The 17,576-nt window shown below is 40.3% G+C and overlaps 1 protein-coding gene across 1 annotated transcript; it reads left to right on the top strand.

Annotated features, from left to right (window-relative positions):
- The first annotated feature begins 4,195 nt into the window (after positions 1-4,195).
- On the top strand, positions 4,196-16,786 carry LOC579303 (cytochrome P450 2J6). Its single transcript, XM_030988645.1, has 8 exons — positions 4,196-4,365; positions 6,538-6,712; positions 7,394-7,590; positions 10,100-10,356; positions 11,520-11,756; positions 13,183-13,416; positions 14,500-14,728; positions 16,598-16,786. The coding sequence occupies exons 2-8, from the start codon at positions 6,546-6,548 to the stop codon at positions 16,777-16,779; spliced, it is 1,503 nt and encodes a 500-aa protein (XP_030844505.1). The 5' UTR covers positions 4,196-4,365; positions 6,538-6,545; the 3' UTR covers positions 16,780-16,786.
- Positions 16,787-17,576: the final 790 nt, after the last annotated feature.

Here is a 17,576-nt window from a genome sequence, read left to right on the forward strand (position 1 = left end):
ATCGATTCCACAACGTTTCTTTCACAATGCAATCGCATGACCATAACTGGCCTTTACCTTTAACACCCTTCTGGCTCCAAATCGAGATTACATAAAAAAAAATTATATTACTGCACAATTTATAAATAAGTCGTATGATTGCTTAGATCCATTATTAGTTTATTTCTTCGTATAGAAGAGAAAGTTTTACATCCGGACATGTCTTCGTGAAAGTGAAACTGTATTCAATCACTTTATCAAAAACATTGGTTTATAATTGCATTTTTGTTTCCTAAGTGAAAGTTAATTATAAAAGTTAAAAAGTACTGTCTAACATTGAGTGCGAAGGATATGCTTAAAGGGACAGTTGAGTTCTTGTTTAAGACTTCAAATGCCTTCAAAGTGTGTAATTATCGCTCTTATTCTTATTTATGACTTTTGTTGTGCCTTTTCAGGAACTAAAATTGCTATGAAGGTAATTTTAGACCCCAAAATGTGTGAAATTTAGATTGAATCCGATCATACCAATTCAGATCCAGAAAAGAAAATGATGCATTTTTGTGTATATTCTGTGCATCGATCCTGACATAATAATAATAATAATAATAATAATAATAATAATAACAACAATAAAACGTTACTTATAAAGCGCTTACCACCGAAGTCTCAAAATCATTACTTTTTTTTTGTGGCAATGAAACGGTTTTAAATGAAATTTTCCTGATTGGGGGGGGGGGGGAGGGGGGGGAGAGGGGTTCTTATTGCAATAAGTACATTTACCCACAAATTTCAATCTTTTGATGCAATATTTATTTAAACAAGGAGAAAATAGAGAACAGGGTGTTCTCTAAAAGTATTGGTATATACATTACTAATAATAATAATAATAATGAACATTTGTATAGCGCCTTTTCTACAAGTAGATTACTGATGATTGTTTGCTTAAAAGAAAATTACATGTAGCGCAGTGTATTGGAAGTTCCTGGTAGGCTTAGCTGTTGTTTATGAGTATAATTCATACATCTGTAAAACTTATTCTAAATAGACTATGTACAACTGATCTGTTGTATGTGTATTTGTTGATGTGTATACTGTTAGCATTTATTTCCTTCTTCTTCTTCTTCCTCCTCCTCCTCCTCCTCCTCCTCTTCCTCCTCCTCCTCTTCTTTTTCTTCTTTTTCTTCTAGCTTCTTCTTCTTCTTCTTCTTCTTCTTCTTCTTCTTCTTCTTCTTCTTCTTCTCTTCTTCTTCTTCTTCTTCTTCTTCTTCTTCTTCTGCTTCTCCCTTTTCTCTTCCCTCCCTCTTTTCCCCCTCATTATATAGTATGTTGAGCTTAATAGCGTCATCGTTGTCATAGTCCCAAATATTGGGCATACATAGTAAACTCGCATCCTAACAACATATCTTCGTCACTATAAAGGGCCCATCATATTTTAAGATTTAACCGACAAGTGAGAGGGATAAAGGATGAGCCAGCTAGAGAGAGAGAGGGGAGGGAGAAAGAGAGGGGGAGGGAGAGAGAGCGAGAGAGAGAGAGAGAGAGATTGCAGCAGAGGCATGGGGAAGATGGAGGAATATTAGATAATAAATATGATACCGAGGCTTAACCCGTTGACTACCGAATTATCTAATTCCCATAGTCTTAACACAGGAACCATCAGGTTCCAGTAAGCAATGGGTTGACTCTCCCAACTAAGTTTCTATCAAACCTTTCTATCACTTTGTGTACATCCCCTCTCACCCTCTGTACCCCCCCCCCCCCACATTGTTTGCCCATGCATGGCACAATATAAACATACTTGAACATGCAAATGATATCGCTAACGTCAAAACCTTTATGGCTACCGATCGAGCTAGAATCTCGAAGCACATGCAAGTTCATAGAACTTCTTGCATATGAATATTTACATTCACATGTCATTTGCAAACAATAAAATCTTGCAGAGTCATGATTGTCCTAAACATACATGGCCTTTTGATTATACCATATACGATTAAAGAATGTTCTCACGCTCTGCTCCAACTTCTTTATTTCTACTGAAGCGATTCTTACATGTTGGAAGCTCACAATCTCACGACCGTTCTGATGATTATCTTAGGATACACAGATAAATTTCATAAATCTAAATTAAAGTTGAGTTCTGGTCATGCGATTGCGTTGTAAAGGAAAAGGTGTGGAATTGTTCAGAAAAGGTTGATCATGTAGCGTGTAAGTATTGGTGTGTACCGCAAGGCTCTGGAGTCATCAAAATCATAATAAATTTGGCCCAGTCTTGGTAAAGTAACAAGCACTGTACACAGAAAGAGGTATATGGGACTACACAAATGGTGTCGGGGCTAGTTACCTTGATTTCATTATCTTTCTATGCTCATTACTTAGCCAGTATACATTTTCTTCCAAAATTGTTTGGCAAGTGACATTTATTTGTAATCTTGAACATTCAGTGTTTCGTTTGATTCTGTGAGAATTCATTTTTTTTTTTTTTTTACCAGAACTCAATTTTATCTTTAAATATTCACATGTAAAAATTAGTCAAATAGTCTTACTAGGTCACACAACGTCGATTTTTTTTTTTCTGGGGCGGATCCCAGACAAGGCCCCTTAACACGCTGAATGCATTATGCGTGACATCTTTTGGTATATGGTTCATTACACGGTCTAGGATTGCGAAATCAAATGTCAAATCAAGTGGAAATGGGGGGGGGGGGGGGGGGGGGGAGGCGATGGAGTGTATTAGTGGAATTTGCTGCAAAAAGCGAGGTTCAGTTGTGACACCCCAATTACAAATTTAAAGCGTATCTGCCATAGTTTACAGGAGGGATTAGACTGCCCTACAACTGGTCACTGGACAGGTGGTTATCTCATCAACTCAGCTCTCAGTTAACATAAGAAAAAGAGGATCATGGGGGACCAATGGTCACCGATTAGGTATTGTTTGTTCTATAGATGGCGTAAGTAGCTACCAGTAGTGCAGTGGGCCTTTAAAAGATCATAAGGCAAGAGTAGTTTTCGAAAAGAGCAATGATAGTTGTGTAGCAACGATATATACAGTCGTAAAAAGTGTATTTAGGACCTAAAGTATGCTTAAAGTACATTTTTTTTCTTTCCCTAAGCTATAGGATGTTAAAAACTATGAGAGGATCAATTATTTTGAGTTGGGATTAGGAGGAGGGTCGGGGTGTGCTCCGTCCATAGTATGCCTTCAAAAGAACACTGAGCATAAAGAGTTTAGCGTGTTTAAGGGGCCTTGTGTGGGATCCGCCCCAGAATAAAAAAAAAGATGCAATGACAACTCCCTAGAATGAACACATATTTTGAGAAGGAATGGAAAAGCCATGCACAGATGTACGCTCTGAATACAGCAATGACTTGCAGAAGCATGTCTTGATGTACCTGTAGCTGTAGGCCTATGATGGTTTACCGGGAGTGCTATTTGATGCTTAAATTTGTCGTTGATCGACATGAGCTTGGCGTGAGTTCAGGCATTGATGGCTAATGAGGGGGTACTGGAAATATAAATTTATACTCGATGAATATGCAAAAGGTATTGTGTCTCCTTTTCTCATTGTATTTCTCCTCCCCCTATATTTCCTTATCTAGCTTATCTTCTCTCTCTCTCTCTCTCCTCTCTCTCTCTCTCTTTCCTACCTCTTTCTCTCTCTCTCTCCCCCTCCCTCGATCTCTCTTACTCTCTTTCCCTCTCTCTCTCGCTCTCGCCCTCTCTCTCTCTCTCTCCCTATCTCTCTCTCCCCTCTCTCTCTACATCTATCTAGGTCTTTCTCACTCTGGGATTCTCACTTTCTCTCTTTTGTCGCCATTCGATTCGGAGGCATACGCCCCCCCCACCCCCCCCACCCCCCCCCCCCCCCCCCCCCCCCCCCCCCACCCCCCCCCCCCCCCCTTCCTCCTCATATGGCTACGCTATTGTCGATCTATTATTATTATTGAATTGTTTCCCCCACTAGCTTATTGTAGGAGGAATATAGGATTTGCATTTGCCCCAGGAAGAAAAACCATTCAAGCCCCCAACCCCCAGCACCCCCCAATATATATATATATATATATAATAATAATAATGGTAATAATATCAACAATTTTCAGAGGGTGGGTGAACAGCAACTGCATCAGCAAAAAGTACACAATTTCTTTTTCATACTGAGCAAAATTGGACTTTATCATGTGGCAAATAGTCATCGATGTATTACCGTAAAGGAAACATACCCTCACATGTTTGGGCAATGTTCCCTATAAATGTTTACCTTTCGATTGTCAGCTAGCTTGCCACGTGGATATAGACTCTCATCTTGTCGTTCACTTGCGAATACGCCTTCTTCAGGGTAAGATATTATTTGGAATAATATACCTAGGATCAATCTAAAACAGAATGTAAGTACGCATTTATTTGTTATTGCTCATAATAATAATAGGAAGGGAATGGCATTCAGATTCACATATTTATCTGTATTCCGACTCGTTTCGTCACTGTCTAGATGCAAAACAGTTTTTTTCCAATCGCAAGAATACTGACTAGCATAGTTAGTTTAACTTTGTTGAACGGATGAAAGAGGTGTTATGTGCTTCATATTTATCATTTCATTTTGAGATTAGACATTGAGAATCTTGATTTCGCATACGTTATCCAATAGCGGTTTTAGAGGGCCGCAGTCTGGGGCTCAATTGACTACCCCCCCCCCCCCCCACCCCACAAGAGAAAGAAAATAAATCGTGAGGCACATGTATAAAATATATGTAATAACGCCCAAGCCTTCCCTAGCCCCCCCCCCCCCCACCCAATCCAAAACGAAGAAGTAAAACAAAATCTTCTACAACCGCTTCTGAAGTCATCCCATGATGCCTTGAGCATTTGATTGTCAAGTGGATTTGGCGTCTTACAAATCATATGTATTATTATTATTATTATTATCATGATGAGCGAAGCGATTTGTAAATAATGGAGACATTTTTAAAACTCTACAATCTGCGTTGGCAAGAGGAGGCGCGATAGCTCAGTCGGTAGAGCAGTGGTCTCGTAATCCGGCGACCCGGGTTCGAAACCAAGGCGACTGCGCCAGTGCCCTTTGGTAAGACATTAATCTTCATTACCAGGTCCCTCGGAGAGGATCTAAAGCCGTCAGCCGTCTGGTTGCTTACTTACAATCATTTATGCTTTCTTAGCAGTCAGGACATATAACAACCACTACCAATGTTAGTTTGATTGTTGACACGTTGGTCAAACAATGGCGGTCTGAATCTGACCAAGGAGATTCTAGAAGAGCCATTGAAATTCCTTGATGTGACATTATACTCCAGGCTATATTACATCAAAAATACAGAGTTTATTGTATCGTTGTTATTTACACTTGGATTGGTTTAATTCTAAATCAAAGGTCGATGGTAAGTTTTGTTTGCTCCACTGCTGAAATCTGGGATTCGACTAGAATTATAAAGTGTCAGCGGATCAGTAGTTGCTGGAACATAATCGTTTAAATCCAGTTACCGTACACATTCTGCTTCACACCTTTATGTAAATGACTTGAACGCCAGACGCGGTTCTGAACGGGAGCTTGAGCTCAGCCCCCCCCCCCCCCACACCACAAAATGATTATTGATTATAAATTACTTTAAGCGAGGCACATGTAGGAAAATGAATGCAAGAACCTTCAAGCCTCCCCCCCCCCCCCCTTTCTGGGAAAAAATATTTAAGTGTTTGTGCAGACATCATGTAGAGAGAAAATGTATAGTCTGACACTAACTTGGAGAACAATGCATTATACTCTTCTGAACAACATGACAAGGGACGCTTAGATAATCGCAAGAGGATAGATAAAGACTAATCTCATCCGTTAAATTGACTTCAGTTTTTCAAGCTCCATGGATAACCGACAAATCGTTCTGGATTTCAAATTAGTGTACATCAAGTGGTAATTATATTCCACATACTAAGAATCTTGCTCTACGATTGGTCAAAAGTAAATCACGTGATGAAAGATAGTTCGCCTATCATTGATGGGAGAAGAAAGGTTCGTTACACTGTGTAGAGTGTTACACGAACTTTGGTCACGCGCGAACTATGGTGAACTATAGTGAGCTATGGCGAACTATTTGATGATGATATTGTAGAAGTTGTTGATGAATACGTCTATCTTGGAACTACTTTAACTACAACAACAAGTTCTTTTCTCAGCTTCCCTTCGGAAAGATAGCTGCATCCAGATCGCCTCGGAAGTGATAGTTTGTCCCATCACCTTCACCAACGTTAATTATTTGCTTACTATAAAGGGTTGACTTACGGCAATACTTCATGTGCTTCAGATTAGCATTAATGAAGATCCTATTTTATACGTTTTACCTTTATTAATAGTGATGCATTTAGTATACAAATATACACTGTTTTGAGAGGGATTTTTTTTCAACTCCCAAATAGTACTCTCATAAAGTACTGATTTAAAGCAACCTTAAAATAGTTAAAATATTTCTGGTCACGTGACGAGCTCTCAACCAATCAAAAAACCAATAAATTGTTGATGCATGATATAATATTAAATATCTGTTCTTTAGATTCATCAATGTCCATCATGGGGTTCACAGGGACGGAACCGGGCTATTGGTTGCTTGCTGGAGTACTTGGTCTTCTCGTAGCTTGGTTGGTCAAACATCTGCTAACCAGGCCCAAGAACCTTCCACCAGGCCCCACTGGACTACCTTTCCTGGGTGTAGCGTGGCAATTCGTCAAGTACGTGTTTCTCATTACAGTATTTTACAAGCTATAAACCCCCTTGTGTACCTAAAACCTATATAATTTATCTTCCCTCCCCCTCTCTTTCTCTCTCTCTCTCTCTATCTCAATCTTCTCTCTCTTCTCCCGCCTTCCTTCTCCCTTCTATCTCTCTCTCCCTCTCTATCTCACTCTCTCTCTCCATCTCTGTCTCTCTCTCTCTCTCTCTCTCTCTATCTCTGCCTCTCTCTGTCTCTCTCTCTCTCTCTGTCTCTCTCTCTCTCTGTCTCTCTCTCTCTCTCTCTCTCTCTCTCTCGATCTCCCCCTCTCTCTCTTTATCTTAAGTCCATTTTCAATCAATCCAACTCCTTCAGCTACAACTATTAGACCCTTTCCCATCTCCCATCTCTCTCCCTCTCTCTCTCTCTCTCCCTCATTTCTCACACATACACACACACACACACACACACACCCTCTCTCTCTCTCTCTCTCTAGCTACCTATCTATTTAAATATCTTTCCCCTCTCACCATCTCTCTCTCTCTCTCTCTTTCTCTCTCTCTCTCTCTCTCTCTCTCTCTCTCTCTCTCTCTCACTGCCCCTTCTATTTCTCATGTCCATATCGTATTTTCTACCATATTCTTCAAATTTTGACTCCGTTGCCGAAATATATTTTGCAATAATTTCCTGTTAATCGCAGGGGTGGGTCGAATCCTCTTGCTCTCTTCGCATCATGGTCCAAGAAGTACGGTGAGATGGTATCCTTCTACGTTGGTCCAAAGCCGATCATCATCCTCAACTCCTACCCAGTCATCTTCGAAGCCTTTCGTCATCCCGATCTCCAAGATCGACTGAACAGCCGAATACTTCAAGAAATAATGGGATTAAAGAACAGCGGTAAGGATTTAATACAATAGACCCGTTCACGGTTAGCACATGTCCCAAATGACCCCGAAAATTCACAGATCTTCAACATATAGTGGAAAGGCCCCACTTTGTACTCTTTGACATAGGCACTCCTACATCGATGTAGGTGCTATGTTATAGCCTTTGTTTTCCCCTTTTGAAAAAATACTTCCACCTGTGTATCATTGAGTGCACTGAATGTGCAAGAATGAATAACGATTACATAACTTTCATGAGCACGTATCCAGTATTTCGTCTCCATGTATTTCGTCTTCGCGTATTTCACAATTTGTTCTGCAATGACCTTGATCTGCTCATGCTCAGACTGCAACCATGAACTCGCTTATTCCAGTGCAATGGAGGATAGCACTTCGTATAATAATTTTGAGTATCAAAGGAACTCCCATACCTCGAATGGAAATGACGAGATCCATCCGAGTATTCACCATAATTAGCTTAACTTCTTTTCTTAAATATAGAAACGAAAACGTCTCCTGAAAGGAAAATATAAAAATAAATAAACGAACATCATCAAGGGATCTTGCGAACCTCTCTTAAAGGTACTATGTTCCTTTTGCAGCCAACCTCAAATGCTGTACAACTTTGCAGGAATTATGAATATGTCATGTATGTCCTATCTGTAAAATTTAAACGTTAGCAGTGTCCTCATGTTCAAATTATGCAAGGAAACCCGTTTACTTGCTAGACTTTACTGTCAGACACTATTGAGTGACTGACTGGCTTTTTTCTTCTTTGGTAATAACATACATGACAAGAGTTGTAAAGGGTACATGAGCATTTGTCTACATCAATAACCCACTTCTTGTGATGGCCAAGATTGAACTGATTGAATCTTTGCGCAGCATAAAACGTATGACCATTCGGTACAATTGTCTGAAAATCAAGACTATTACTTTTGGGCTCTATAGCCCTAAAGTCGATTTGACAACTAATAGTCGTTATTTTCCCATTTGAAAACATTTTCAAGCCCCACATTTTTTGGGAAGTTCTAAATTAGTATTATCTTTCAAATGCAGTTGGAATTTAACTTTTTCATTTTTTGGGCCTGCAAATGGGACATAGGACCTTTAAAGCATGGACCCATTACGGATGAACATTCATCGTTTTCTTAACAAATTCATTGTGATTGTCTCCGTCAATGTCATCTCAATAACATTCCGTACATGTTTCGTCACTTTGATCTCATGATGGGCACCACCAAAAAGCCGGGACAGAATCAAGATAGTGATTTTACACATGTTAATCTACATGCGCAGAAGATAACAACTCGCCTAAATCATGGAAAATCAATGTGCAGTTCTGACTTATAATCGGAAATTACTGTTCCGTGTACTGTACATGTATTTTATTTTGAAAAACAAGTAAGAGGTTATTTTTGGATTTTGGGGTTGTGATTTAAAATCCCGTTTCCCCCTATTTCCTCATAATATTCCAGAGTTACAAAGCACAGTGCTTATAAAGATCATGGCATTCTAACTGTTTTATAAGGTCATGGGTGTGTGCGAAAGTGTGTGAATCAGTAATAATACATTTCATATCACCAAAATCGTCTGCTTTTCAACTTTGCTGCTCCCCATTGGGGATGCTTTCATAATAAGACACACTCTTACAGAGCACACCATCCAAACAAAACCCAAGAGAGGGAAACTGCTCCTTTGTCAATGACCGAAAATGCTTACGCAGTCGTATTGTTAGAATAGCTGAATGTTCACATTAAGATGCACATAATCAGAAGGCGGCGACTATCATTGGATCAAAAAAAAAAATCACGTTGAATGTCCATCCGTAATAGGTCCATGCTTAAAGGTACTATGTCCCATTTGCAGGCCAAAAAATGAAAAGGTTAAATTCCAACTGCATTTGAAAGATAATACTAAATTAGAACTTCCATAAAAAAAGGGGGGGGGGGGCTTGAAAATGTCTTTAAGTGGGAAAATAACGATTATTAGTTGTCATATCGACTTAAGAGCTAAAGAGCCATTAAGTAATAGTCTGATTTTCAGACCATTGTACTGAATGGTCTTACGCTTTATGCTGCGCAAAGATTCAATCAGTTTAATTTTGGCCATTACTTGAAGTGGGTTATTGATGTAGACAAATGCTCATGCACACTTAACAGCTCATTTTATGTATGTTATTCCTATAAAATAAGGAACAAAAGCCAGTTAGTCACTTTATAGTGACTGACAGTGGAGTCTAGCAAATCAACGGGTTTCCTTGTATAATTTGAATATTAGGACATTGCTAACGTTTAAATCTCACAGATAGGACATACATGACATATTCATAATTCCTGCAAAGTTCTCCATAATTCGATGTTGGCTGTAAAAGGGACACAGTATCTTTAAAGCCCCGTCACTAATCCACTACTCTTCTTTTGTATTTTTTTTTTGTGGTCAGATTGAATTATGATATATATATATAACCATGACAATCCTAGCGCCATCATGATAAACTCCATGTTTGGTATCTTCTAAAGGTATTGTACTTTCTATCGGAGAAGTCTGGAAGGAGCAGCGTAAGTTCACCCACTCTGTATTCCGGAGTCTTGGCGTTGGTAAGAAGAGCTATGAGGATACCGTAGCAGCCGAGATGACCCAGCTTTGCTCAGTCATCAAAGAAAAGAAAGGTTCTCCTTTTGACCCCAGCACTCACTTTATGCAAGCCATTTCCAACGTCATTTGCTCTATTGTCTTCGGCACACAGTACACATACGACGACGCCGCGTTCAACAAAGTAAGCTGAATGTGTATCATCCTGACTTTCACTGACAATCCCTGTGGATTGTCACATCAGTACTTGAATGACAGTTTATGAATTCATATTAAAGGGAGTGTATCATGACGAGACTATATGGACTTTTAGATTTACACGACGAGAGCGTGGACTGCCGCGTGTGACATTGTGTTAAGGCACTGGGCCGTGCCCGGCAGTGCCTTAAAAGGACGTCACATTACCTTAAAAGGATGTCACACGTGGCGGTCCACGTTCTCGTCGTGTACATGTAAAAGCCCCTTGTGTGTCTTTCCCCGTGGCCCTACTCGGGGCCAATCGGGTATAATACGACTACGGACGACGCGGCCGCAGCATTTCACGTGCGTGCAACATACGCGAAACAGAAGCGTGAACTTCGGTCTGTTTCGTGAACGCTAGCGCGCTGACCCAGTTTAGCGCGCACTGACCCAGTTAAAGGTAGTGGGTAGTCAGTTTCCATGTGCAGAAGGTCGTAATTCGCTGACACCAGACTTGGTGGAAATACCATTAATGGGAGTACAAATCTGCACACAGCAAACCCGGTGGCCAGTCAAGAATTACCCCCTAGTCTCTCGGAGCATGCTCGGAGATTTCTCGGGCGAAGGAAAAGCAAAGCATTACATAAGGTCTAATGGTAATAAAACTCAAGGCTAACCCTGGTTATTGACAACACCTGTTATTGGGTAAACACCCGAACGGTGTCGAATTCCCCATGAGAGCTGACTTCTATGTGACTTTAATCAAGTCCATTCGTCTACGTGCAGTTATCCAAAAGAAAACGTAGATGGCGTTAACCACTATTTCCAATGATACACTCCCTTTAAAGATAATCAATTTTAGTCAAAATGGTTTAAAGGCGGACTCTATGTCACCCATATTATCTCTCTCCCTCTCTCTCTCTATCTCTCTCTCTCTCTCTCTTTCCCTCCCTTTCGTCATTTGCTCCTTCCCTCTGTTCCCCTCACTCCCTAACGCAATAACCTTTCTAGAAAAAAAAATCGATTTAGACTTGGGCATATTTTTGCTTCCGGGCGTTATTTCAGGTTCCTCCAACTTTTTATATAAGACAGTAAGAGCTTTGTTCTCCTCATTGTCACAGACATCATTCTAAGCCTAAGACATTATTCTTATTTCCTCTAATATAGATTTTGGACCTGGTGAACATGAATGTACAATTGGCAGGAGGGGGCGGATCGTTTGTGTTTCTGCCAATTCCTGGTATTTCCAAGATTCCGTTTGGTAAAATGAAGCTCTTCACAGACAACATTCGGACCTTCACCGCCTTCATCCAGTCTCAGATTGAGTCTCATGAAAAGAATCGGGATCCAGATAGCCAGAGGGATTTCATCGACCAGTACCTCAATAAGTTGGATGAAACCAAGGTGAGTAAAAGCAAAAGAGTGCGTTTATGCTCAATTTTGTAGACAGAATGAGAGATTTGAAACGCTCATCGTAAACGCTCATCGTAATCGCAGTTATACGGTGTACTGTTTATGCTCACTCCTCTGGCTCCTCCAGGCACGATTTTGGCTCTGCAGCCTGATTCGCAAACCTGCACTGCGCAAGCTACGTTGACCCCATTTAAACGCGTTTACAAATGATTTTGCAGAATCGCCGATCCTTTTTGTAAGTTACCGATCGCCGTTTTTCGGTGATTCTACAAAAATGAGAAAGGATGCAACCGTGTTTTGAACTAAACGCGTAACAAGTGCCTCATTCTGGCCAAAAAAAGTTGAGCATAAACGTACCAACAACTTAGATAAATGCGTTTACATTCTACAATTTTTTGTTACAGTGGTCATGCGATTTATGGTTCCTATACGTTCAATTTGTTCTGCTTTTCGTTGGTCCAATCCTAACACTGAACCTAACCTTATAATTCACCTTTACCCTAAAACTTACTCCCGCCCTCAACTTTGTAATGGGACGTAGGACCAACATGTTTTTAACTCATAGCCTGCCATAAGTCTGCATGCACGCTATCGTTATAGTGTTTTGTACATGCGAGAAAACCATTGCTATGCTGCCATGTGCGTGCGTGCACACATTCGTAGTAGCAATTATTGTTCATGCTAGTTGTAGTGTGATGTGTGTTTTACACGCGCTATCTATAGTAGAACCATCGCGTTAATCAGATTATCTCAATATAAACTTGGCACTGGGTGATTTGGGGCTTGGCACAATGGGGATTAGCCATGTGGCATGATAAAAGTTAAAGAAGGATGTATAATTCACGGGACAACCAAAGTTTGTCCACAAAGTCCGTACTATTAAAGTGTTTCTGCATCCAACATGTATTATTGCATTATTCACTGTGGATACTTGCACAAAATCAGAAGAAATAAATTCAAAGTGTGAAAAATATGTCATGTCTTGTGAATTATGAGATGCTATCCAAATCACCTGTTACAATTCTGTTTGTGACACGTTTTGCAATTTTCACCAGAAAATTGTATGTTCTCTTCAGGCGGCATTATTACCCAATCGTTATCAAAGGCAATACACCAGTTTACGGTTACAACAGTGCGCATGCGCAGACATGGGCAATATTTTAATTTACAAGTAAACACACCAAATGACCTCTAGAGGTCAGTGGTTTATGTGTAAATTAAGATTGCGCCCATGCAAATGATGATGTGCGCGCACAACGCAGCGCGCAGGCAGTGATGTCATCATAATTTGCATTGGCGCAATCTTAATTTACGCACAAACCACTGGCCTCTAGAGGTCATTTGGTTTGTTTACTAGTAAATTAAAATGGCGCCCATAACCGTAAACTGGTGTATTCTTTCTATCGTTTGCTTTCAGGACACAGTTTCTTCATTCACCAAACTCAATTTAACCGTTTGTATCGCCGACCTCTTCTCCGCTGGGTCTGACACGACAACTACTACCCTAAAGTGGTGCATCCTCTACATGATGGCCTACCCACAGGTTCAGTCACGTGTTCAAGATGAACTTGATCACGTGGTTGGCAGAGAACGAATCCCAAGGCTGGATGATATCAAAGATCTTCCCTACACCAATGCCGTTATCTTAGAGGTAGATCTTAAGTTATTTTGTTTCAAATTAGAGGGAGAAAAAGAAGGGGAGGGGATCCCCGCCCACTTGACAAAACCGGATCCCCCTCTTCCTTAAGAAAGCGGCTGCCATTTAAATTATTCCTTGAAAGGTATTACAACAACCGCCCCCCCCCCAAAAAAAAAAGAAAATAATAATAATAAATAAATAAATAAATAACAACAACAACAACAACAACATGTAATCAACTTGAAGAGAACGGGATATCTAATCAATGCTCATAATGATGTTTCCTACCATCTCTGTATCCCCAAGGAATAAGTACGGGTTCGGCTTCGGGAGACGAAAGGACATCTTGGCATACCAGATACTTGCCTTAAAGATACTATGTCCCTTTAGCAGCCAACATCAAATTCTGTAGGACTTTGAAGGAATTGTGAATATGTCATGTATGCCTATCTGTGAAATTCAAAAGTTGGCAGTGTCCTAATATTTAAATTATGCAAGGAAACCTGTTTACTTGCTAGACTTCACTATCGGACACGATTGAGTGACTGACTGGCTTTTTTCATCTTTGGTAATAACATACATAGAATGACCTGTAAAGGGTACATGAGCATTTGTCTACATCAATAACTTACTTCTTGTAATGGCCAAAATTAAACTGATTGAATCTTTGCGCAGCATAAAACGTACGACCATTCGGTAACAATGGTCCAAAAATCAGACTATTACTCACTGGCTCTATAGCTCCTAAGTCGATTCGACAAACTAATAGTCGTTATTTTCTCACTTCAAGCCCCTTTTTTTAGGGAAGTTTTAAATTAGTATTGTCTTTCAAATGCCTTTGGAATTTAACCTTTTCATTTGTTTGGGCCTGGAAATGGGACATAGTACCTTTAAGTCATTGGGTGAACATAGGGATGAGAGACACGGGATGGGGGGGGGGGGGTACATATGGACAGTATTTCCACCGCGGTGGACAACTGGCACATGACCCCCTCCATTAATTCAATCTTTAATTCCTTAAGTAAACATAAACTAATTTATTGTTTTGTTTATCAGAGTTTTTTTGGTTGTAATCCGGATTTTTATTTGTCCAAGGTCCAACGGAAGGGTGTGGTAGTCCCACTAGGTGTGCCCCATGTGGCTGCTGCGGATACCACCATACGAGGCTACACCATACCGAAGGGCGCCATCATTGTGTCCAACATTTTCGAGGTGCTGAATAGCGAGGAGCTTTGGAAAGACTCTGGGGCCTTCGAACCTGAGAGGTTTCTGACCGCAGATGGAGAGCTTATCAAGAGAGATGAACTCATCTTCTTCAGCACTGGTAAGACAAGTCTATTGGCAGTTATTCGTTTCGTGAGAAGTATTACGAAACACATAATATATCCTCTCGGACAAAAGACCAATACAACCTGCTTTATCAAACTTTTGATGATGTAAAATTAAGCCCAATGACCAACTGGCATGTTTCATTTTGATATAAAAACAAGAAAATTACCAACATAATGGCTAAGACTTTTTAGGGCAAGAAATGCAGACAGATTATTAAAGGGAGTGTGTCATGACTAGACTATGTGTCTTTCCCGTGGCCCTACCCGGGGCCAATCGGGTAATACGACTACGGACGATGCGACCGCAGCATTCGCGTGCGTGCAATATATGCAAAACCGAAGCGTGAGGAGTCGTCTGTTTCGCCAACGCTAATGCGCACTGACCCGGTTTAGCGCACGCTGACCCAGTTAATCAAGTCCCTTTCGATAACGTGCAGTTGTCCAAAATAAGACGTAGACGGCGATAACCAGTATTTGCCATGACCCATTCCCTTTAATTGAGTAGTGGAGGAGCTAGAAGGGATGTACATAGTATATATGAGATGTTGAGAGGGTTGATGGGTTTATTTTTAACTTTGGGATACAATCAACAGTAGTGGTAGCCTTTAGACAAGGCTGCATGTCTGATAGACGCCGAGCGACTAAAAAGAGACTAATCGCGAAAACCCGAGTGAACGGCTGCAGAGCGAGTGGCGGCTAACGCCACTCGATCGCGCGTTCACCCTGGGTCTCTTGACTCATCTCAGCCGCTGATTTAGGTGGAAAATAGCCAGAGTCACGAGACCTTGGCCAAAAGGCTACAGTGGTGGTGGGTGTGAGATTGCGGTGGCAAGAAGATGCAGATTGGGGTGGATGGAGTTAAATGAGCTGGCCCCGATCCTAACTAGTAGAAGGTTTATGATGAGAATACAAGGCAAGATTTGTAATGCTTGTGTTAGAACAGCGATTGTATATGGTTCAGAAACCTGGGGGCGTTTCACAAAGTCTTTTTTCAATGACAACTGACAATAATCAATAACAATGTCTGCTGATAACCAATCAGAAGCGAGGATTTCAGTAGCTTATAACAAAAACTGTCATTTGTCACTGATGACAAGTTTTGTAAAACACCCCCAGGAATGTGAAGGCAGTAGAAGAGGGTATACTGAGGAGAAGAGAAAGAACCATAATTCGGAAGATGTGCGGTGTGAAACTGTGCGATTTTAGAACACAAGAGAGCTCATGGAATTGTGGGGTCTGGAAGAAACTGTGGTGGAAGTGGTAAAGAGAAGTGTATTGGGATGATGGGTCATTGTGTTGAGAAGAGGGGATGATGAACATGTGAGAAGAGCATGTGAACTGGAAGTTGATGGCATTAAGAGGGAGCTCGAAGATTTCATGGAAAGATATGAGGCCCGTTTCACAAAGCCCTTTTTCAATGACAAATGACAAAAATCAGTGACAAATCTGCTGATAACCAATCAGAAGCAAGGATTACAGCAGCTTATAATAAAAACTGTCATTTGTCACTGATGACAAGTTTTTTATTAAACGCCCTCACGGTGTAAGGTTGGTTTATTGAACAGGAAGCTCGAGGCAAGAAGAAGTGGAGGATGGGAGTGTCATCATTGCATGTTTCCCCTCGTAAAACGGAAAACGCTGACGATGATGGTAACATTCAATTTGTGCAATTATTCATTAATAAATCCAATTTATTTCACCTTGTCCGTCATCCCCTCCCCCTCCCCCTCTCTCTCGCTCTCTCTCTCTCCCCCCCTTTTTTTTCTCTCTCTCCTCCTCCTCTTTCCCGCTCTCTCTCTCTATCCCTCTCTCTTTCACTCCCCCTCTCTCTCTCCCATTATCATTGTTCATATAATCCCCAGGTCGCCGTGTCTGTATCGGAGAGCAGCTAGCCCGGATGGAAACATTCTTGGGTTTCACAAGCCTCCTTCACCGATTCACTTTCAAGAAACCTGACGACTCACCGACTCTTTCTTTTGAAGGAGTATTGGGTATATCAAGGAACCCTGTTCCCTACATGACATGTGCTGTAGCAAGAGAATGAAAATGACAGAAAAACTCATTCAATATAAGCCTACAGTCTTGAGGTACGGTAATAAGGAAAAATAGATTCTCAGATAATCCTTAGGAACCTACACTCAATCTCTATGGTGATAAATGATATCTGCCAAATGTTTTGGTAAACAATTTATAAATGTTGAATGAAACAAAAACTAAAACAAACGATGAAATGGAGCTAATCATCCCTACCCACGTGCAAAAGACTTGGTCATAGTTGTCTAAAATTATTATTTGAAGTTTTTAGTTAATATGAATCCGGGCAGTCACTGTTACTTTAAATGGTAAATTGTAATTGGTAAATTACTATGATCAAAAATTGATATTGTATGTAAATTAATTTGACGTTTTGCTTTGGACCCCATGGAAGAACACGACCATTTTGAAAATGGTCCTGAAATGGGCTATCCAACCGTTTGTCTATACGTTTTATGTATTGTTCGACCGATATCTAATTTTTATAATAATAATGTAAAAACAAACAAATGCAAAAACTAAGTGAACACACCCCCAACAAGTCAAAAACCTGGCTTTTATTGTGTACACCATTTTCCAATTATCCACTTATGTTTTTAATGTAGCCTATACCTTGTTTCTCTTTTATTGCTATACTTGTTTTGATTTGTCTTCTTCTTAATCGTTTGATTGAAATGTCATAGTTTTACAATGTTTTTATTGCCTATTGACTGTTTTTTACACATTGTTTTTAACTGATGTTGAATTTGGAAATAAATGATTTGATTTGAATTTGAATTTAACACAAGTCATTTTCTTACTTTCCGT

The sequence above is a fragment of the Strongylocentrotus purpuratus genome, unplaced genomic scaffold, assembly GCF_000002235.5.
Source record: "Strongylocentrotus purpuratus isolate Spur 01 unplaced genomic scaffold, Spur_5.0 spur5_scaffold_17, whole genome shotgun sequence".
Taxonomy (NCBI): Eukaryota; Metazoa; Echinodermata; class Echinoidea; order Camarodonta; family Strongylocentrotidae; genus Strongylocentrotus; species Strongylocentrotus purpuratus.